The sequence below is a fragment of the Astyanax mexicanus genome, chromosome 5 (genome assembly GCF_023375975.1).
Source record: "Astyanax mexicanus isolate ESR-SI-001 chromosome 5, AstMex3_surface, whole genome shotgun sequence".
Lineage (NCBI taxonomy): Eukaryota > Metazoa > Chordata > Actinopteri > Characiformes > Acestrorhamphidae > Astyanax > Astyanax mexicanus.
This window is the reverse complement of record NC_064412.1, coordinates 49,998,591-50,023,816: the sequence shown is the minus strand read 5'-3', so window position 1 is coordinate 50,023,816 and position 25,226 is coordinate 49,998,591. Positions and strand designations below refer to the sequence as shown.

General features: G+C 39.0%; 1 protein-coding gene across 1 annotated transcript in view; it reads left to right on the top strand.

Moving 5' to 3' along the window:
- The window catches only part of LOC103025947 (uncharacterized), a 204,094-nt gene extending 199,508 nt beyond the window's left edge, over nt 1-4,586 (top strand). Inside the window, exon 5 of the mRNA XM_022675438.2 lies at nt 149-4,586. Coding sequence (XP_022531159.1) covers nt 149-386 — 238 coding nt within the window. The 3' untranslated portion in view covers nt 387-4,586. The remainder of the gene's footprint in view (nt 1-148) is intronic.
- The last annotated feature ends 20,640 nt before the right edge of the window (nt 4,587-25,226 follow it).

The following is a 25,226-nucleotide window of genomic DNA, read 5'->3' as shown; positions in this document are numbered from 1 at the left end:
ACATATTTTGCACACACTTTTTGGAAAATTAGTAAACCTTCCATGGTGAACCTTCCATTCTTTGCTTCGAAATGAGCTCATGTTTTTTTACAAAATGATTATATATCTTACTTTTCACATCTATTGTGTTATTTGTGTTTCTCTACAGGTGTTTGTTCTGCTATGTGAATGGTCGCTACCGGCAGGCGGAGCACACCTCCTTCAGTCTGCAACCACGGGGCCTGGAGGAGGAGCATGAGGCCATGGGGGTCAAAGGGCATGGTCTGCAGGTGGAGGAAGAGGAGGGAAGTCGAGAAAGGGGTGTGAACAGAGGCCAACATCGCCCCCTATGGCCCCGGAGGAGCTGCCCTGCAGTGAGGAAGGAGAAGCAGATGGACTCTCAGTGACTCTTTAACTGCTGGACCCTGTGGAGCGCTACCCTGCTGTCCTGCCTGGCCAACAGTCAGCAGGTCCGAACCCGGCCCGAGCAGCAGTGCGGGATGTTCTCTTATTGATGAAATTTAACTGGGCTGAGGCTGAAATGGTTCTGAACTTACGTTCCTGTTAGAAACACACCTGAGACCGAGACACTGTATTACTTGATTGGTTGAGTCAGGTGTTGTCACTGGAAAAAGTGACAACACTTTTAATAATTGGACTCCCTCCAGGTCATTAGCTGGTTTTCCATCCACTGAGTTTTTGCAATGTTTAAAAAGGTGCATAAAAAACATGAATACAGAATTCTAAAATATTGCAAAAGGTTTTTTTTTTATTTATTTTATTATTTTGTATCTATTTTGTACCCTACCCTAACCTTATACTACCCTATACTGCTCTGTAAGACCTATACATTCCAATAGGTCCACCCTTTAAAACCCTTAATACCTTTAACCATTTATACCTTCAGCCCTGTACTACATATACAAGCTTATACTAGCCTATATAACCCAAGACTATTCTATACCACCCTATACTGCCCCATTCCACCATATAACATGTACCATTCTATGCTACAGTATATACTTTACACTATATTCCTTATACATTCTGTCCTACCCTTTACTATCCTATGCTCCCTATTCTGCCCTATACCACCCTATACAATTCTACTTTCCACACTAGCCTATAATACTCCATACTACCTATACTGCCCTGTACTACATATACATTCCTATACCACCCTTTCTAACCCATACTACCCTTAACTCCTTATACAGCCCTGTACTACCTATACATTCTTTTACTAGCCTATGTAACTAACCTAGACTACCCCAAACTCCCTATATTACCCTATACAGCCCCATTCTACCCTAATACCATATAATATCCTATGCTACAATATACTACCCTTACCATCCTTATAACCCTCCCCTCTAACTTATGCTACCCTTAACTCTGTATACAGCCCTGTTACCACCTATACAATCTTATACTATCCTATACTGCAACAACATGTATATATTACCTATATTACCATATACTACCCCATTTTACCTTTTTTTTACTATTCTATGCTTCAAAATACTACCCTATATTCCCTACACTATTCTTTACTGTCATATATTCCCTATACTACCCTACACCACCCTTTCTAACCCATACTACCCTTAACTCCTTATACAGCCCTGTGCTACCTATACAATCTTATACTAGCCTATATAACTGATGTAGACTACCCTAAACTCCCTATATTACCCTATACATTCTACCCTTATACCATATGATATCCTATACTACAATATACAATATACTACCCTTTACTACCCTTAGAACCCTACTCTAACCCATACTACCCTTAACGCCATATACAGCCCTGTTACCACCAATACAATCCTATACTATCCTATACTACAACAATATATATTACCTATATTACCGTATACAACCCCATTTTACCATATCACACCATATACCATTCTATGCTTCAGAATGCTACCCTATATTCCCTACACACTCTGTAATATCTTTTACTATCATATCCTCCCTATAATACCCTATACCACCCTTTATATTCCTACCCTTACCTCTACTACACTAAACTCCTTGCACTGTCCTCTACTACCTATACAATCTTACACTAGCCTATATTACCCTATACAATCCTATACTATTGAAAACTCCTCATATTACACTATATAGCCCCACTATAACATATAACACCATATACCATTCTATGCTAAAGTATACTACCTTATATTCCCCTCACACTCTCTACTATCCTTGATTATACTCCCTATGCTGCCCTATACTATCACTATCCTTCCCTGTACTCCCTATACCATCCCATATCCGCCTACACTATCCCATGCTCAACTATACTACCCTAGCCTCCTTATACACCCCTATCCTACCCTATACCCCCTATTCCTTCCTACATCTCCCTGTATTAGTCAATACTTCCCTATATTTCCTTTTCTATCCTATACTTCCTGTACTATGCTACTCTCTTTATAGTAACATATACTCAAACGCTATTATATACTTCCTATACTACCCTGTACTACCCCATACTCCATGCATTACCCTTCTATGGTGCCATATACTGACTTATTTGCCTTATAGTATCCTATACTCACTATACTACCCTATACCCTCTATACTCACCATACTATCATATACTCTGCAGCAGTGTCCAGGGCATATGAGTGACTTGTTCTAATCACAGTGGCCTATTTCTTCTAAAGTTTCTTAACATTACTGCAGTGGATGGAAACACAACTTATTTTTATTCCAATTTTTTGTAATTGCATAAAACTTTTGCGAAACTCTTGGATGGAATCCCAGCTATTGAGAGCCACAAATATGAAGACAGTTATTCTTTACCTTAATCGTTACTCTTTAGTGTCACTGTAATATAAGATTTCTTTTTTTAAACAGCTGATATCCGCTGACCTTTACATTGTGTGTATCTCCTCGGATCTTCTCATTATAGCAAAATCTCATTACAGAGAAAATCTCATTACATCAACTTACAGACACTTATTACCTGTTATTTCTCTTCTTGTAAAGACGTTATTATGGACATACAAGGTTTTCTACAGTGATCTTATTTATCATTCATTTTATATATTCAATGTGTTATTTTGTTGATTGCACGTGTCACTTTTTAAACTGTTTATAATTCAGTATTAGTATTAGAGTATTTTATTAAACTCTTTGGTTTTAGCCACTTTTCTGATGAAAAAATAAAGACTTGATATAATCTACTCTGAAAGTCCAAAAGTTTGTGGACAGCCTACTTTGTAGTGAATTTGGTTGTATTGGAGTCCAATAACTGTGAAAACATGGGCACTGTGGTTCCAATCTGTTCCATTCTGTAGAATTAAAGCCAATAATGAATTTCATATTTCAATATGTTAAATTTGCAACCAAAGTCAAATTTGCGGTAGAGACCGGAGGCGGAGCCAGACTCACCTAATTATTGAATAGGCCCACCCCTTTTCTTTCAGGTCAAGTGTTTTAGACCACCTTCATTGAGTTCACAAGGGTATTAAAAGTAGTTTATCCTGCTTTTTGTCTCTACTGTATGGGAACGATTTTTATTAGTTATTGGAGTCTTGCTGTGAGGATTTGATTGCTTTTAATTATCCATAACTTCTCTAGCCCAACTCATCTCATCTAAGTGTATAAGATGAAGCTTCATCATTCCAGAGAACATTCCGTGGTCAGCTTCCTCTTACAGCGTCCACAGTTAATCCTGTTGGATGTGGTTGGTCCTTCTTGGTGGTATGCTGACATTACCCTGGATACCGTGGCTCTTGATACATCACAAAGACTTGCTGTCTTGGTCACAGATGCGCCAGCTCTGGTATGTCACCCATAATGTTGTGTGCATTGCAATATTTTGAGCAAAACTGTGCTCTTACCCTGCTAATTGAACCTTCACACTCTGCTCTTATTGGTGCAATGTGCAATTAATGAAGATTGGCCACCAGGTTGGTCCAATTTATCCATGAAACCTCCCATACTAAAATGACAGGTGTTCCAGTTTCATTGTCCAACCCCTGTATACTCTCATATAGCCTGGATTAACACCTGGATTACATACTAACCATTAAACATAAGATTATATTCTATTCTACTAACTATTCTATATTTCTCCAATGGTATTATAGAGAGACACACACTAACACACCACCACCATGCATCCAAATAATAATAGCTGTTCTGTGGTGGTCTGAGTATTGAAGAACAGGGTGAAAGGAGGATTCATAATATAAGTATGTAGAGAAACAGATACAGAACTACAGTCTGTAATTATCATATTACATGAATATAGAACTGTATGATAAGTGGAGCTGATGAGATTTGGTAATAAGTAATGGTATGCTTGATCTTTGTATATTTACTATATAATATACAGGTGTTTGGGAGTTTGATGGTGGTTCTAATGTTTTGCTCTTTATTTTAAACAGCTTTATGAAGCCAGTATTATAAAGGCATGCTCAGTAATGGGAATTTCATGTTCTGCTGTTGGCAGGATAATGGTGAATATGCTGTAAGAGGTTCATATGTTTTCACTTTTGCGTTTTCTTTGCGCAGTATTTGCTTGTGACATCGCTTTCTCTGGAGCGTGCTATTGTGAAATAAAGTGCCATTATTTTTTATCACGTGGCGTTTTTATCCGCAGCTGGAATATGATCTTGCACTGTTTTTCATAAACAAAACAAAGTAAAACCAGTGCTTTTGAACGTACAGTGTGACACGATAATAACCGACAAAGCGTGAAGATGTTTATGAATCGCTATGAAAAGCCGAGTCAGTCTGCTAATTAGCTCAAGACTAAAAAAAAAATTGGCGCTGGCTGCAGTCGAGGGCATGTGTTTCTTTGTGCTTCTTTGATTGCGAGGTCATGTAATACCATTCCTCGCCATGGCGATAAGAGGCCAGAGAGGGTACCCTGGAGGCAGCCGGAGAGCCCTCGGCTTTATCTGCATGCTCTCGATATTAATGGATGCTTTATATTTAGTATGTCTCAGACACTGACTCTGGGTCAGTATCAATATAACGTGCCTTTTGTGTCCTCAGCATAGGCCATTATTTCACCGAATCTGAAATAGTTCTTCTTAGATCTCTAGTTCCAATCCATTGGCATCAGCATCCAGAGTCTGAGAGAGCACAGTTGACCATCCTCTTTTTGGGTGGCCACTATTATTGGACAAAACATGGAAATCCAAGCTAAGCTAAGGGATTTACTTATCTAAATTTAAATATTTTTTAAATGATAAATATGGGCGTAGATTAAGCATTTGGCCTTGCTCTCTCTGGGTAGGTAGATGGTGCTCTTTTCCTTCATCACTTCTAGGGTGATGTCGATCAGCACAAGGCATCTGTGAGCTGATGTATCAAAACCGAGTTGCTGCATTTTCCGACGTTGCACTGTGATGCTACTCGGCAAAGCAGAGTCTGATTTCACATGTATCAGAAGAGGCGGGTTCATGTCTTTACCCTTCTTGTGTTGTGGCAACGCTAGGGGGATGGGGGATATACAGCTGAATAGCAGCTGAGTGGGTGGCTTAATTGGCCTAGCTAAATTGAGAGAAAATGGGAAAAAAATATTTATTTTTTTATTTTTTTATTAAAAATAGTTGTTGTGCTATGTAAATGTGGGGCACACTCTATACAGATTTATGCACAGGAATACACAATTGTGATGCTACCTGGCACAGCCATCTGTTTGCTGTTTTATTAAAGCTGGAGACTGGGCGCATTCCTTTGAGCTCATTGGCTGAATAGTGATGCTGCATGTCGCTGGAGCCATTAGTGTCGTCAGGTAGTGAGACAATGGAACACAGCAGACTTCTCAACTTCTAGCAACACTGCAACCACCTGAAATACCATAGTAACCACCTTGTAATATGATACAACTCATCTAAGAAGCACTTTGTAACATTGTAATACAGATAATATGTTTAATACCGTAACGTGTAAGAGGAGGCCGGATGCAAATGCAAGTCTCCTTTATTTTTCATTATTAAACTAACAAAGAACAAAATACTAGGGAGTAATAAAGAAAAGGTAATAAAACAAAACACTACGAAACAGATGATAAACTAAAAGCAAACCTGGACAAACTGAAGAGAAAAAACACAGCCGGTCTGAGGCAAAACAAAACACAGGTAAACGAGATCCAGACAGTAACAGGACGCGGTCAAACAAAAAGCATGACAGGCAACAAAGGGAGCACATGGTGTATATATACTCAGGCACACATCTGGGACACCTGTGGAAGCCATGAGAGGGCAGGGTTACAAATGAGACAAGAGGTTACAGCACTAAAGGCTAGGGCGGGGCTGGGGCAGAGACAGAAGGATAACCAAAATAATGCCATGTGCTCAAAAAAGTACATGGCTAGGGACACAAGACAGGATAACAGAGACAGATACAGGCAATCACCTAGTAGCCGCCTGAGATAACTTGACAAGCCATACCAACACTAATAATAACAGAGCAGCCACCTAGAAACATATAGTAACACAATAGCAACACAACAGCAATAGTTCTCGTGAATAGACAAACTAAATGAAACATTTTTTGAGGCCCAAAAGTAACAAAAGCACAGAAAATTAATAATAAGCCCTCTATGATATCCTGCACTGGGATTTATGTCTTATTATCTTTCCCATAGTGCTGCGTGTAAGTGTGTGTGTGTATGGTTGTGCATATGTATGTGTGTGTATCTCATGTGCCAGTTGGCCCCTACACTTGCCAACACTGTAGTATTGGGACAGAGCACGTAGCTGGAGTCGTCGCTGGAGCCGTCACTGGAGCCGCCACTGGAGCCGTCACTGGGGTCAGTTAGCGACACAAAGAAAAACAGCAGCAGCAGCAACAGCAGCACTATATATTCACTATAGAGTACTATAGAGTCTCCAGTGAGTGTGTGGAGGAGTGTGTGAAAGGTGTGTGTGTGTGTGTGGAAGTGTGTGTTTCCTGGGCTTAGCGCATGCACGGAGGGCCAGATGGGCACTTTCATGAGAGTGTGAGCGTGGATTACTCCGCCTGCTACATCTGGGCCTCCACATGGCACAGCAGACTGCAGCAGCAGCGCCCCCCGCGCCCCCTTCTGCCAGGCCGCCCCGCTGTCGTCCATGCTCTCCACCACACTCATCGGCACGACGCTGGCACTAACGCCATCTGAAAAGGTCACGCGCCCCGACTGCAGCCGCGGCGCTGCAGAAGGGATTGGATGGTGCGGCGGCACGAGACCCTCGTCTGGTGCCCTCTGAAGGGTGGTAAAAGCATGGCAGAAGGGTTTGAAGTTTTCTGTGGAGTTAACTTGGTGGCAGGAGGTCAGCTGGACAGATTTGTGCCGTGCAGCATTTGGTCCGTGCTGCAGTATCAGCGCGGCTAATTGCCTCTGAGATTTGATGCTTTTCCTGTTTGTTCGTAATTCTGATGTCCAATCATGCAAAGATCATTAGAGCGACCAAATGGGCATTGCAGATTGCTCGGGTGGCCTTATTATGAGCTGAGTGGGAGTAAAATTCTTTACTGAATGCATTTTGGTATTTTTTGGTATTGGTAAATAATAAAATGTTTTGGTATTGCAAATTTATTTAAAATAAAAAATATATATATTTTTTTCAGAATAGCACCTCCGAGTTAACTTGAAGGCCATTCCAAATAGGTGCCATTTGCTTGTTGTATTTATTTTATATATTTTTTAACTCTAAATCTAATACCACATATATTTATCTCTTCAAAACATGTACTGGTTAATCTCAGACAGCTTTACTTATTTTTTTACAAGGTTTCTAAGTTGAAGATGGTCAAAATTTTTCTCAAAAGCATCTTTAAAATCAAGTCCACTAATTCCATTGAATTTCCCTTTTAAAAAAGTCTTTATTTTAAAGAAATGGATGACCATATATAATTCAAATAATTGATATTTATGACAAAAAAATCTATATATACGCATGCAATCTAAAATATTCAAAGCCATTTTTGCCATTTTTATCTTTTCAAAAGGACGCAAACCTGAACTTGATCAAATTTATCCATAGTATAATGCATTTTTATTATTATTAAACAAATAGGTAAATGATGAACTGGAAAAAAGAGAATTGGAAAAGTGACAGTGCATTAACTAATATTTACATTAATAAATCAATAAGCCAGTGGTCAATATTGATTCCTGTTGCTGGAACTCACCCCTGTTACTGGAACTCATTCCTGTTACTGGCACCTGTTCCTGTTACTGTCACTCACTCATGTTTCTAGCATTTATTCCTGCTAATTTTTATGTTTTTAGTAACAGGACTGAAAGTAGCAGGAATTTTCACATCTGCTGAAAGGAACTGAATGAAAAGTACAAATGAAGCAGAATTTGTTTTATCCAGAATAAATGGTGCTGGTGTGAAAACATCCTAAAAGTAGGCCTTTAGTCTTTTCTCACCCGATTTCTGTTTTTACACCTGCTGAAAGGAACTAAATCAAAAGTACAAATGCAGCAGAATTCGTTTTTAAACAGAATAAATAGTGCTGGTGTGAAAACATCCTAAAAGTAGGCCTTTAGCCTTTTTTCACCCAATTTCTGTTTTCACACCTGCTGAAAGGAACTGAATCAAAAGTACAAATGAAGCAGAATTTGTTTTTAAACAGAATAAACAATGCTGGTGTGAAAACATCCTAAAAGTAGGCCTTTAGTCTTTTCTCACCCAATTTCTATTTTCCACTTTAACAGCCCATAACTTCGTCCAAACACAGCAATTCAGGAAAGTAGTTTAGTTTGCAATTCAATAATAAAAAAAATAAAAGTGAAAGTGTGTTATTGCGCTTGTTTGTCTTCAAGTGGGCTCGCATTTTAATGAGAACCGCAGGGCTGCCCTCTCCATCGCATGACCTGCATTGTCATTCTGCTCCATTACTGATGAGGTAGACTGGTCATGTGGCTAAAGTGCTTTTCAATTTACATGGAGTGCAGCCTCTCATTTTCTGTGCTGGAAACGGAACAAAAATGCTCTCATCGTTTAACTGCGGGTCAGATAAGTCATCAGACCCGGCTCAGCCAGGCCCGGACATCATAACTAGCTGTTAACCCACAGATGACCATCTCCCCAAATACAGAACAGAGCTTGTTTTTGTCCTTTCTCTGCCCCCAACCCCCCATTATACACACACACACACACACACACACACACACACACACACACACTCCATTCCGCTCGTGTAATTAATCAGTGCTGTTTTTCTAGGCAAACAGACATTTTTATTTCAGCTTCTTCTAAAGTAAAGCTCTCAGACCCTCTGCTTGGTGTTGTTTTTATATAATAAAGATTCCAGGCTGACCTGATTATGCTGCAGTGAATTAATTAATTAATTAATGGTTGTGTGTAAAAGTCTGGAACTTGGTTTGGGATGATGTGGGGTGAGATGGTGATAATGACTATGATGAACTGTGATGTTCCGATTGTGGCTTAACCCTCGTGTGGTGTTCGGGTCTGTGGGACCCGTTTCCATTTTTCATCAAATGATACTAAAAAAATATTTTTTCTAACTCAAACTCATTGGCATTGGCTCATTTTTTGTGAAAAACCCCCTCCTCCCCCCCCTACACATTTATATTACATACAGTATGTTTGGCCAAGGGCTAATAAACATTGCTTCATTTGTAAATTTGAAACTAAACAAATTTTCTACTCATATCTTGAGTTTAATTCATTTTCTTTTACATTTTATTAAAAAACTAATAAAAAAAAGTAGCACTTTTTGAAAGAAATGTAACATAAGAAAGGTAAAGGGCAAATATTAACCATTTAAGCTGTTTATATTGCTTGCAATTTAGGTGAAGCAAGCAGGTGTAAAGCATTTTAATGTAAAATTGCTTAATTTTGCTGAATTAAATACAAGTAACAAAGTAAACGAGTAACAAAAATATGAACACCACACAAGGGTTAAGGTAAGACACAATCTACTGCTAAGCAGTTTAATAGAGAACACCTCAAATACTATAGCAATCATCTTGCAATAAAGTAACACTCATCTTGCAAACAACCATAGCAAAACCATAGCCAGCACCTATCTACACCACAGCAATCACCTGAAATGGCATAGTAAACACCCTAGATAGCATGAAGAATTGGCCAAGCTTAGCTGATGTGTGGTAGCATTGTTTGAGAGTCAGTGTCAGCCATGTTGAATTGGGACAAATATGCTTTATACTTGGCAATCATGGTGTAGGCACAAGCAACTAGGGCTGATTCCGGTATTATACTCGGGAATCGGGGTGTTGGTACAAATAGCATGGGCTAATTTCTGTATTATATTTAGAAAGCACGTTGTTGGCACAAGCAGTTCAGGCGGATTCTTGTAACATACTTAGGAACCGGGCTGTTGGCAAAAGCAGTACAGGACAATTGCCTTTTTATACTCAGGAACCAGCATGTTAAAGGCTAACTACTTTATTATCCGTGGGAGCCAGAAAGTTGGGAAAAGTTGCTTGGGTCAATGAAATTGAGACAAATGTGCTTCATACTTGGCAATCAGGGTGTTGAAACAGGCAGATCAGACCTGTTCCCATATTATACAACCGGGGTTGGGGAAAAGTGGCATAGAGCAACTCCTGGATTATACTCGGGAACCAGAGTGTTGGAAAAAGCTGCTTTGGCCAATCCCTGTATTATACTAGGGAACCGGAGTGTTGAATAAGGCAGCTCAGACCTATTCCCATATTATACTCGGGAACCGGGGTTGGAAAAAGCAGCTTGGGCCAATTCCTATATTATACCCAGTACCCAGGGTTGGCAAAAGCGGCCAAAATTCCTGTATTATACTCAGGAACCGAGGTGTTAGAAAAAGTGTCTCACGCAAATTCCCATATTACACTCGGTAACCATCCCAGATGGTAAATATGGAGTTGCAAATAGATTTTAAGGTGGCTACTATGATATACAGGTGGTTGCCATGGGGTATCCAGGTGCTTGTTATAGTCTTGTTTTGTTTGCTATATGAGAGTTACTGTATTGTAACTCTGTATTGCGAGCCTGTGATTCTCATATTATACTCAGGAACCATCCCAGATGGTAAATGAAGTGTTGCAAATAGATTTCTAGGTGGTTACTATGATTTTACAGGTGCATGGTGTTACTGTTTGCTAGATGAGAGTTACTGTATTATAACTCTGTATTGCGAGCCTGTGTGGCATATTCTGGTTTAAATGTAGATCCAATTGATCCAGCTCCGGCCAATTCCTGTATTATACTAGGTAACCGGGGTGTTGGCAAAAGCGGCTTGGGCCAATTCTCGTATTACACCCAAGTACCAGGTTGTTGCAAAAAGTGGCTTGGGGCAATTCCCATTTTATACTCAGGAACCATCCCATATGGTAAATGAAGTGTTGCAAACAGATTTATAGGTGGTTACTATGATTTTACAGGTGGTTGCTATGGGGTATTTAGGTGCTGGCTATGGTGTCACTGTTTGCTAGATGAGAGTTACTGTATTGTAAATCTGTATTGCGAGCCCGTGTGGCATATTCTGGTTTGAATCTAGATTCAATTGATCCAGCTTTGGTCAGTTCCTGTATTACACTTGGGAACCGGGGTGTTGACAAAAGCGACTAGGGCCAATTCCTGTATTATACTCGGAAACCGGGGTGTTGGCAGAAGTGTCTCAGGGCAATTTCTGTATTATACTCAGGAACCATCTCAGCTGGTAAATGTGGTGTTGCAAATAGATTTCTAGGTGGCTGCTATGGGGTATCTAGGTGCTTGCTATGGTGTTACAGCTTGCTAGATGAGAGTTACTGTATTGTAAATCTGTATTGTGAGCCTGTGTTGCATCTTCTGGTTTAAATTTAGATTTAATTGATCCAGCTTTGGCCAGTTCCTGTATTACACTTGGAAACCAGGGTGTTGGCAAAAGAGGCTTGGGGCAATTCCTGTATTATACTCGGCAACTGGGGTGTTGGAAAAAGCAGCTTGGGCTAATTCCTGTATTAAACTTAGTTACTGGGCTGTTGCCAAAAGCATGGGCCAATTCCTGTATTATACTTGGGAACCAGGGTGTTGGCAAAAACGTCTCTGGCTAGACGTGAGTTAAGGATTTGTAGCTATATTGGCTCTAGATTCAAACCAGAGTCCAGACAATGCAACACAGGCTTGCAAAACAGATTTACAACACAATAACTCTCATCTAGCAAATGGCAAAACCATAGCAAGCACCTAGATACCCCATAGCAACCACCTGTAAGACCATAGTAACCACCTATAAATCTATTTCCACCACTGTATTAACCATCTGGGATGCAATAGTCACCTCAGCCACCTTAAAGTACCATCAACACTTCTTAGCAACACCACAGCAACCACCTGATATACCAAAGCAACCAGTTAAAAGGTAGCTGTACTACCTTTTAAAAATACATTATTATAAAGCTCTCAGATACACTACTTTGTGTTTTATAGTAAAAAATCACACTGACCTGATTTTGATACAGTGAATTAATTGATAGTTGTGTGTAAAGTCTGTAATGTGGTTTGGGATGAAGATTGACTGTGACAGGCTGATGATGGCTTAAGGTAACACTACTACAGCTCTTCTTTACTGAGACTAACTTAATGACGCCCACCTGACCTGACCTCAGATACACTTATTAATACTGTTAGTGGGCATAACTTTATTAACTTTAATATTTTAATACTGTTTTGTTCTTTGTGTTGCCATACTCACAGTGATAGTAGCCTTATGTCTGAAGCTCAGCATCTTACCCAGGTCTGTCAATCATTTTTTACATTGGCTTAAATTAAATGCAGACTAATATGTTGCTTCATTTGTATATAAAAAAGAAAACTATGAACGATAAATAAAGAAAACAGTGCAAAAAGAAGAGAAAAAACTATGGATTACATTAGGTTACAGTGGTTTCACACAACATCAGATTCAGATTTCAGAACATTCACACTGTCATGTAAAGCTGGTTGCACACAAGAGCTTCATGACTCTGAGCACGGATCAATTCTCAGCGCACCACAGTCTCTCATGCAGCATTCAGAAAATACGACACTCAATTAAAGCTATCTAGAGAAATTTACAGTCTTTTTGAAAAAGCAGAAATGCTTAGGTTTACTTAACTTAACTAAAGGTACTCTATAGTTCTGTACAGCTCATATATTTGAGCTAAAACAGACAGTCTGTGAAGGCAAATAGAGAATTTTTGGACCATAATTGCATTTTGTGGCTTACTTTAATTGATTGTTTCATTGATTGATTGATTGACTGATTGATATTTTTTGTTTTTACATTTGCAGGAGATTGCCGTGTTCTTAAAATCACTGGAGAATTACATTTTATTTAATAATTCACACAGGAGAGAAGATAAAAGAAGAGTAACAGATGTTCCCAATGGTGCTCCAAAACAGAAATAAGGATCCATATTGGTCAGGGCCACTGTGCTTTAAATGGAATAACCTTGGACTATTATGTTGCTTGGCAACAGCATTTTTCCTGCAAATGAACACTTATTTTCACAGCACATTGTGGTATGGCTGTATTAGTAATAAATTAAATTATTTAGTAAATGTTGCCGTATTTTATTTGATTAGCATTTGCGTTGTTGTTTGATGGTGTTGTTACAGTGTAAACACATTACTATTACACACAATTACACCACTCACTGCAGCCTTATAGCACAACTTAATTGGTATACAATTACAGCCTGTAGTCCATCTGCTCCTGAACAGTTGGTCAACCACTCCAACCACATTCACCATAGATCAGTTTCTGACCACAGGACTAATGCTGGCTGACCACAAATTAATATATGTCCAGAAGCTCCGCCCACTTCTCTACTACAATACAGAGTTACTATATTCACTAATACCACTTACAACTTTACTGTACACAACACAAACCTAATTTTCACCATGTCCAGAAGCTCCACCCACTTCTCTACTACAATACAGAGTTACTATATTCACTAATACCACTTACAACTTTACTACTGTACACAACACAAGCCTTATTTATGTTCACCATGTCCAGAAGCTCCGCCCACATGTCTATATGATTGTCTACCACACAAAATTATCCTGCTAAGAGTAGATATTTTATTGCTATTGATCAAAGCGTGCGTATAGCAGTTTATCATGATGTCAGTAGAGTTCACTTCTCCATTTGAACTCTGAAATATCGGTAACTCCCAGCTCCACAGGTGAGCTCCAGGTAAACCTGCATGCTGTGCTTTAGCCACAGGTGGAACAACACATTGCTTTGAAGCATTAGAGCAGGTTTGGCAGCGTTGGCCTCCACGCCAACTGTCCAGGGCAGTGGGAGGGTTTTGATCTCTACACTGTGCTGCTAACTGAGGGCATGGATTAACTAAATCCAGACAACATTTGCTAATGATATGAATATCCCTGCAAACAGCCAGCATAGTCTAATGGCCAATAGCTTGATTACAGGGATGAAAAAAATTAAATTAAGTACAATTAAAATTGTGTATTTTGAATTCATAGCTTATGTTGTATACACTGTAAACCCAGAAGTTGTTTGAACTCAAATAAATTTAGTCTGTTTTACATAAAATTGGAGATTTCTAAACAATACTCAACTATTTTGAGTTAGTTTAACATTTGTGTTCAAATATACATTCAAAATTAGATCTTTGAGTTGAACCAACTTATAATAACTGAGTTTAGTCTGATGCCATTGGCAGCCTCTTTTCCATTGGCTTCTGTCACAATCGATTTGCATACTGGGTGTGTCCCCCAATTTCTGGCACTCACCATCAGTGTGTAGTGATTCCTCCCAGGCTAGGTTAGGTAAACTTGTAGATTACATATTATGATTAAATACTTGGCCTCTGTGTTGTAGGCTGTAAGAACAAGCATCATTTACTGAGCTGCAGTAACTCTGTGTTCTCACTGTGCTCTCAGTACTTTTAATTCTTTCATCTACTTTTCTATGAGTATTTAAAAAAATAGTTGAATGAAACCAGAAAGAAGACTAAAAAGAAGTTCAGGAAAATATTCATTTTAAACATATATGTATTTGTTAAGTTCACTGTACTTAAAAATTATATTACATGAACTTAAAATGTATTAGGTAATCGGTTACAACAAAAGTTTTGAATTTAGTCAACTTATCAGGTTTTACACACTTAAAAAAAACAACTTGCATTTACAGGCTATTTAAAGTAGAAACAGCTCAAGTAAACTGTGTAGATTTAACTATGATTTGAGTACACTTAAATAGCAAGCATAAAGTGAACTTAACTTGAAAATATCAGTTATAATTGCTTAACTTTTTCAAGGCAACCGGTTTCCTAATTTTTTTTTTAAGTAAGATCAACTTATCACATTTTACAGTGTAGTAGTTCAGTACATAACAAAGACAAAAGTATTGCAGACAAAATGGACAAAATGATTGGAACACACATCGAGCTTAATGATTGCAGGTGGCCCACCTTTGCAACTACGGTATATAGACAAAATTATTGGGACACCTACCTACACCTAAAGGGTACAGCAGCACCTACAGAAGCTTTTATGACATCCCAATCTAAACCCCACAAGCTTAATATGGAGTCTGTTACTCTTCTCAGCAACACTATATAGACAAAAGTATTGGGACATCTATTACATCTAAAGGGGCTTTTAATACATCCCATTCTAAACCCATATAGACATTAGTATTAATAGCCAGGCCCTCTTTTCAGCTACACTATATGGACAGAAGTATTAGGACACCTACCTATTACACCTAAAATGGCTTTTAAGATGTCCCATTCTAAACCCCACAGTTATTAGTATGGAGTCAGTCTCCATTTTCAGCTACACTATATGGATCAAAAAAAGGGGACACCTATAACTTAAACGTAAATGGGCTTATATAATGGCCCATTGTGAATTAGGTATAGGCATTAGTGTAGAGTCAGTCCCCTATTGCAGCTACAACAATGGACAAAATAATTGGGACACCTACAGGAGAATTTTTTACATCCCATTGTAAACCCACAGTCATTAATATGGAGCTGACCCACTCCATACAACACTATTTGAACAAAAGTATTGGGACAGTTCTTTGATACACCTAAAGGGGCTTTAATATTGTCCCATTCTCAACCCATATAGGCATTAGTATTAATAGCCAGGCCCTCTTTTCAGCTACACTATATGGACAGAAGTATTAGGACACCTACCTATTACACCTAAAATGGCTTTTAAGATGTCCCATTCTAAACTCCACAGTTATTAGTATGGAGTTAGTCTCCATTTTCAGCTACATTATGTGGACAAAATGATTGGGACACCAACAGTGTCACGCCGCCTCAGTCTCCTTCTACACTGTCGGACTCCATTTCCCAGAATCCCTCTGATTATGACGTCAACAGCACCCGTTCGTCTTCACCCAATCGCATTACACTCCGACGCTCTGATTCTCCCGTGTTCTGAGTTAGTTCCGGTTCATCTCTATCTGGCTCCGGTATTTAAGGCAGCAGTTTGTAAACAAACACCGCGAGGTATTGCTAACTTATGTTACATACTAAGCGTTTTCCTGTATATTGTTTTTGCCTTCTCGTTACGACCCTGTTTTCGGATTATCGGTTTCTGTCTTTTGTTTTGCCCTCTCCGGATTTGATGTATGGTTGGACTGCTTCTCGGTTACGAACTCGGACTGTATTTTTGACTACGTTTTCTGTCATCTGTGAGATCACTGTTTGCCTGGCTATTCTGTTAGCAGTGTCTGTTAGCCATCCTGCTAATAAACCTGTCTGTATTTTTAACTCGGCTCGCGTCACTCCTCACTACCTGGCGTCACAAACAGGACCTTTTATGACATCACAATCTAAACCCACAGTCATTAGTATGGAGTCGGTCCCCCTTTGCAGTTACAATAATGGACAAAATAATTGTGACACCTACATTATGCATGCATAATCTTTTATATGTCTTAGTCTTGTTTTTTGTTACATTTATGTATTCATACTGGTGTTGACCAAGTCCAAATAGCATTTAAGACATTTTTTGTTTCTTTTTTTAATGGTCATAGGTGCGTGCTGGTTTTCTCACAGCAGCTGGGGGGTTAAACTGGAGTGTTGTAAACAGAGCTGAGCTTTGGTACTGTAATTTGTGTAATTTGATGAAACTGAAAATGGTTTCATAATAAAATACATTAACTGCTCTTTTGAATTGCTCTTGTTTCTGATTCTTGCTGCACTGTGAACTCGATGAAGGCGGTCTGAGACTCTGAGCTTGGTATTTTTGAGTAAAGTTTAGGCCTAGCAAATGGGTAGGCAGATCTGTCTCTGCCTTTACTCTCTAGTGCCCAAAGTCTGGTTGCATATTTATCAACATGGCGGACAATTTTAGCTTAATTTCAGAACAGAAACTAAAGGGAATGGAACCACAGCGTCAATGTACAGTATATATTTTTAGAGATTCAGCCACTTTCTTTCAGCTAAACTAGCGCTACTATACTCTTACCTCAGACTTGGTGATTCGGTGCTTGGGCAGGTTCACCACGTCGAAGCCACAGAGTCCGCTTTATATCATAAAATCTGATGCGAACGGCGTCCGCTTTGACCGGTGTTCTGTCGAGTTGTGCTGCCTTGTCAAACCGTGCTTTCCTAGTGTATATTTAAGGACTCGGTAAAACACAGAATCAACCGGAGATCCGATTTAAACCTACAGTTACTTACGCAAGATAATTAACGTTAACTTAGCTGGTGTAAACAGAGTTGTAAGCCCCTCTTTAGCTTTAGCTCCTTCTGCTGCAGCTACGAACTCACTGGTTGACATAGACACCTAACATCTGTCTGATCAACTCATTTTTCTGAGGTTTTTTTTTCTTTTTTCTTTTTTCTTAGCTACTGCAGACAAGGGAGGCGGAACAACAGTTTCATGTGCAGCATGCATATACAGCTCAGAGAGACCTAGTGAATTTCACAAAGAACAAGAAAAAGTGGATTTTAGAGGAAAGAGACCTTTGAAGCATGTTAGTGTTGAGATTTCTCTGTATGAGCTCTATTATGCACAGAGGTTTATGCTGGTAGCTGTTTTCAGTGCCTTTTGGATGATCTGTAACCGCTGATTTGGTTCTTAGAAATATTAAATCATTATATACAGTCTTTATTGAGTTAAATAGAACTGACCCTCAGTCCACTGTTCCTGGTGTGCTTATTTCTCAGAGAACTCAGCTCTAAATTGCTGGTTGGTCCAGAAAAACATCAGGCTATTAGTACCACAAGTATTAATATGACGTCAGTCCAGAATCTGTCCATATATAATCATCTCCAGTTCCTACTAAAGTACATGTTCTGGTAGATGCAATAACAGAGTTTAACTGGGGAAAAGAAATGACTTTTAATGTTTATGTCTCCTGTTTTTGTACATTGGGGTATTTGCAATTTCTTAACTAGTAGGATCTATGTATATAGGTAGGTTTATAGAAATTAAGAATTAGTCATTTAAGAGTTAGTTTTGCTTTACCACTTTACCTCTATAAACATAATTACATGATAAACAAAAAGTTTGATGCCTTTTTTACTATTTTTTATTCACATTTTTTAGAGACAGATTGGAGTATGTTTGCATTTTCTAATTATCTCACTGTCAAAATGGTAAAATATCAAAACTAACAAGAAAACACATAGTTCAATAATCTAACACAATGCAACACATTTTTTGTAAAGGCATAGTAAATGTATTCATAGCCCTTAAACTTTTCTTCACATTTTGTTACCCTACAACCACAAATTTAAATGTATTTTATTGAGATTTCAAGAGACACAAAGTAGAACATAATTGAGAAGTGGAATGAAAATGATACATGGATTTCCAAAACTTTAATCTGTAACACTTTACTTGGATGGTCCATTTTATGGCCACTGGATTGAATGTCCATTAAATTTAACTTAACCTTATGTTGAATGTAATTGATTCAAAACAGAACCTAACCCTACATCTAACTCTAACCTTAACCCTTAATCAACCATAAAATCAAACCCTACACCTAACCCTAACCTTAACCTTAACCCTTAATCAACCATAAAATCTAACCCTACACCTAACCCTAACCTTAACCCTTAATCAACCATAAAATCAAACCCTACACCTAACACTAACCTTAACCTTAACCCTTAATCAACCATAAAATCGAACCCTACACCTAACCCTAACTTTAACCCTTAATCAACCATAAAATCAAACCCTACACCTAACCCTAACCCTAACCTTAACCCTTAATCAACCATAAAATCGAACCCTACACCTAACCCTAACCCTAACCTTAACCCTTAATCAACCATAAAATCGAACCCTACACCTAACCCTTACCCTAACCTTAACCTAAACTTAAAATCTAACCCTAAACCCAATCCTAAAATATTAAGATAAGCGTTTGGGTTAGAGTTGAATGTAGGGTTATATTCAATAGAGAATCATTTACTTTTACCTTTTAGTTCATTTGCATTTAATAGACATGTAGTTTAATGTTAGTTGAGCATCAAAGATGCCATCAAATGGACCATCCAAGTAAAGTGTTACATAATGATAAGTCGTGCACTCTGCAAATTCTGGCCTTTTTGGATTGGACTACTTGGATTTACTTCACTTCACATGTTGATGCGGTATCATCATATTTTTTGAAGGGGCCCATTTGTCTCCAGGCTAATAAAAATCTACTTCTACAAACTAAACTAGTAAACTAGTTGCAGAAACTACAGTTTATTACGATTTACACTGTGCATTCTCAGAGCTGAGACCCTTACACTGCATTCATTTCCTTCAATTTACCACCAACCACTGCCAACTGTGATATATATATATATATATATATATATATATATATATATATATATATATATATATATATATATATATATATATTATTGTAATATATATTTTATATGCATGTCTGCTCATATTCATATAAATAAATGTACTGTATGCATGTTCAAGTGGCTGTGAGATTATCATTAGTGACCTTTTGTTTAAAAATCATGGAGTATTAAAGTGTGATGTATGCAAATTGCATAACAACAACAGAGGGGTTAATTAAATGAATTACGCTGCGGCGGGCGAGGCGCCGGGGATACGAGGTGGCGTACTCGCCGTATTACTGCAATAAGAGAGATACGCGTCTGACCTTCAGTTAAAGGAATTATGCATAGCGTCCGCGGCCTCTGAGACGGGCTGACAGGTCGCCGCCGCTCGGCGCTGACTCGCCGTGACAAAAGCCCATGTTCTGCTACTTGTGGGCCGGCTCACCTGACCGAACCCCGGCGCTGGCTTGTACCGGCTGACAGAACACATGTTTAATAGTGATCTGGACGGTCGGGCTGCTGTTTTTTTAAACATTAGGGTAATAACGCACCGCTGGGGCCAGCACCGCCGCCGTCACCGGAGTCCGCAGAGCTTATTTAAAGCAATATGACACAAGGACCTGACACTGCAGAAAATCCTGCACTGCTGTCCCCTCGGCTTTGTCTTACAGCTTGATATAAACAGATGAGCACAGGATGAGTTGGGGGGGGGTGGTTGGAGGGGCAGTCAGGCCATTGAGTCATCACAAACCATACCATCACAACAGTGTATATTTATTTTGCACAATACAGCAATTTTACTGATGTTTCTGAACCATGTGATGTCTTGTTTTTAACAACATACCATTTTTTTTTTTTCAAACTATAAAGAACATTTAAAAATCAACAGTGCATCTTAGAATCCAGTGTGCCTTATGTACTTATGTACAGGGGTTGGACAATGAAACTGAAACACCTGGTTTTAGACCACAATAATTGATTGTCCCGACGGACAGTTGATCAGCCGTGGTTTTATGTTTTTTTTGGATACAATCCGGGTTAGCACCCGAACATCCCTTTCAGACAGCTTCCTCTTACAGCATCCACAGTTAATCCTGTTGGATGTGGTTTGTCCTTCTTGGTGGTATGCTGACATTACCCTGGATACAGTGGCGCTTGATACATCACAAAGACTTGCTCTCTTGGTCACAGATGCACCAGCAAGACTTACTGTCGCAATGTGCAATTAATGAATATTGGCTGCAAGGCTGATCCAATTTCGCCATGAAACCTCCCACACTAAAATAACAGGTGTTTCAGTTTCATTGTCCAACCCCTGTATGTGTTTTACCAGTCCTGTTTTAAGAAGCAGTAAAGCCACTCCACTGAAGTACAGCTTCATGAAGCTTATAAAGGTGTCAGAATGGCCAGACAGGACAGAGACAAATGCAGATGTGGAGATAAAGGAGATGTATTTGCATTATATACAAATATATACAGGAACAACAAAGGCCAGAGGCTAACAACACACATACCAGCAATGCAGGGTCAAGAACCAGGCAAACATCCCAATCAGAGGTAATCCTAAATAATAAGTAATCAGATTCCAAGCAAGGGTCAAACCAGAGAATAATAAGAGTCCACAGGATAATCCAAAAATCGAAGTAATAACACAAAAAAGTGGTTAAAAACATGGAAAACATAGGGATAAACAGCAAGGAAAAATAATGCTTTGTACGCACCACGGCAGCGAACAAAGATAAACAGCATTCTTAAGTAGACTGAAGACCAGGTGTGCCAAATTACCACTCAGGTGACATCACCGCGTTTGTAGTCCATAGAGTTCTGGGGTTTGTAGTCTTTATTGCCTGCCAGACTCACCAGGAGCTGCAGGAGCATCAGAATGAACTGAGACAAGCATGACAAAACTTTTACTTTACTTTTAGCAGTGTGGTAAGTGTGCCAAGTCCTGCTGGAAAATGAAATCCGCATCTCCATAAAAGTTGTCAGTAGCAGAGGGAAGAAGCATGAAGTGCTGTAAGATTTTGTGGGAAAACAAAACTGCAGTGACTTTAGGCTTGATAATAAAACACAGTGGATCAACACCAGCAGATGACATGTCTGTTAATTTCATTCAGATCAGACCAAAATATCCAGATAAAGGTTATCTCTACTTGGGTTGTTTGCAGTGTGAAAACACTTATTTGGCTGTTTTCTTTTCTAAAACAATTACCTAAAGCAGAAGCAGACCCTCTTCACTCATTAGAAGATAGAAGAAGTAATAGAACAGATTTTTATATTTTATATTATGCATTAACTCAAAAACGCATGTCATATTGGTGTTTGAGTCATGTGTAAGTGACCTCTGGGATGCGGCGTGTTGAGTGTGGGTTGTGGAGCGTCCGTGAGGAGCTTCGTCTTTCACCTGTAATCTGATGCGCTGCTGAACGGAGAGCGAGGGCTGCAGGCTGGAGCTCCCACCGGTGATTTATGATTGAGGACATGTTCATAAAAATATCAAAACAATCGCAGCTCTGCTGGGAGAAGATACGGAAGCGTTACGTACATCATGCAGGACAGCCTGGGCCAGGAGAGCGCCAGGAGATGGTAATAGGACGCCATGCCCGTCCCTGTGCCTGTCTTCTAGTCCATATTCCCCACTCAAGTCTCTTTGTTTTAGCCTTTAGTCTACATACTTGTATGTTTTTTGTTGCTTCTATACATTTAATTTGCATTAGCATTGTATAACATGACTTTTGCCATGCCCAATGGAAGCTAGAGAACACTGCACTGACTTGGTGTTTGTTGGCGGGGTATCCAGCATTGAATGTGGATGTAGAATCCGGATTTGTACAAGAGTCGATTGACTGCTCACATGGACAATTCTAGCTAGACACCACCAGTCATCACTATCCACTGCACTGTCCACTGTGGGTGGTAATATTAGCCTTCAATGGAACATCCCATGCAGCTGGCTTACATACCATTGTTCCTTTTCTTTTGGCATATCCAGGCTTCTTCTGGCACCATCTTCTTGTAGTGTATAGTCATTCCCACACTATCATATTTTACGGACTATTAATGAACATATTTATTTTCTTGTCTATTTCTATACAACAAGATGCACCAGATTATAAGGCGCATTTTAAGCGACACTAGTATGGAACAAGTGTGTGGACATGTTTCCCTTCTAATTTAGGCAGATCCCACCGCTTGGGGTACCTTAGTAAAAAATATTTAAAAGTCAAATGAGTGCTGGATGTTAATCTACACAAATTTCTCTCAAAAAAGTTTATTTGGGTGAGTAAAGCACTTCCATTTATTTACAGTAAGCTTAGGTTTCCAGTATTTTAGAATGGTTAGCAGCAGTGCTAGCAGCGCTTAGCAGCAGCGCTTAGCACTAGTAAATGCCACCTGACAGCGCCTAGCACTGAGGAACCCAGAGTGTTCCGTTAAGCCAGGGCACTTGTTTTAACACAGTAAACATGCAGAATACAGTCCAATATAATCACCTCTGACCGGTAAAAGAGCTAGCGCTGCTGTTAGCGGCTAATGCTAATACTGCTCCAGTCTTGGTGCTGGAGAAACTTGACTGAAACTCTTTTATAATGTTGTACTTCAGTAGTACAGTAGCTTTAAATGCATATATAAGGTGCACTGTCGATTTTACGGAAAAATTAAAGGATTTTAGGTGCGCCTTATAGTGTGATTATCTATCTGCTCTCAGTGTTGTAGGCTATGAGAACAAGCATAATTTTCTGAGCTGCTGACTGAGCAACTCTTTTTAAATCTACCTCAAATTTTCTATAAGATCTTCAGGTTTTTGTTAAATTAATTAAAAAAGAAGACTTGGTACAATTTTATTCTATTTTATTAACTTGACCATAACATTTTAAGTAGAATTATTGTACAAACAAAATCATATAACAAAAACATTTAAAACAGGCAATTTTTTTAAGTTTAATTCAACAGACCAGTCTGTTACATTTCTGAAAGCTTACTATCAGGTGGTCCAAGAGGACCATCTGCTTGTGTACAGAATTACTGTAGAACCTTAAAATGTGCTGGTGAAGAGCCTGGGCTAGATGTCATTCCAGCATGAATCTAGACCTATACCTGCCCTTTGGAAACATATTGGAAGGGTGAAGAACTGGTTTTGTTCCCATGGCTCTTTCCTCCACATTCCCACTGACACTGAAACATGGAGAGACCATCAATTTCTATAAAAACACAACACAAAAAAACGGCTTTTTTTTTTAACACTGACATTGGTCACTACATGCTGTTATATCACTGCAGAAGAAGCCGTGTCCGGGGTCAATGCAGAACTGCGCTGTATCCGGGGTGAATTTGTGAAAAAGTAATAAGAGATTATTATAAAATACTGGCGTTTCACTTCCTGCGACCAGCGAACGTATCATTTCGCAGGTGGCTCTGATGGATTTGCTCCAAGTGAGTGGATGGATGAAGAGCAATTTATATGTTAAAGTATGTGAGAGTGGCGCGATGTAGCCTCCAACACCCCAACAGCACTTAATTCCACTTCCATCATTACCATTCCACAAATCTCAAAGATTTTCTGTCAAGCTGTCTCGCCCCAACACCGAAATCATCTCCAAGTAACACAGTGTTCTAGCGAGACAAATTTCACCCGACACCAGCACCCGCAAAGCCCACACCGCCGGAGTTAGAGCTGTGTGAAAGTCAGGAGAGATGTGTAATTCTTTTGTTCGGGAAATCTGTTTCCGTGTTCTTTGCTAAAACGCTGCACTATCGTAGCTCCAACATCATATGGACAAAAGTATTTGGATATCTGCTCATTCTTCCATGTTTCTTCTGAAACAAATGATATTTAGAAGAGCTTTAGAAGCTCCACTAAGAAAAGAAGCATTAATGTAGCTGTAGCTACACTGTTTTCTTAATTCTTCTTCAAGCACATGGCAGCCTGGTTGTGTGCATTTTGCTAAACAGTGCCAGTAGTTTGGAGCTGTAGTGTAAATTACAAATTTGGCTGTAAAACATTATATATAAAATTATGTATATTAGCGGTAGCTACACTGTTTTCTTAATTTTTCTTCAAGCACATGGCAGACTGGATTTGTGTATTTTGCTAAATAGTGCCAGTAGACAGGAGCTGTAGTGTTAATCACAATATATGTACAATATGTACAAAAGTATTGGGACACCTGTTCATCCTTCTGTTGTTTCTTTTGAAATAAAGGGTATTAAAAAAGAGCTTTAGAAGCTCTACTTTAGAGAAAAGAAGCATTAATGTAGCTGTAGCTGTTTTCTCAATTCTTCTTCAAGCACAGGGCAGACTGGTAATGTTTTATTAGTGTACATTACAAAATATGTACATTTTGTCATAAAACAATATGTTTAAAACCATACATATAACACTATGGACAGAATGATTGGGATATCTGCTCATTCTTCTATTGTTCTTTTGAAATCAAGGGTATTAAGAAGAGCTTTAGAAGCTTCACAATAAAAAAAAACACAC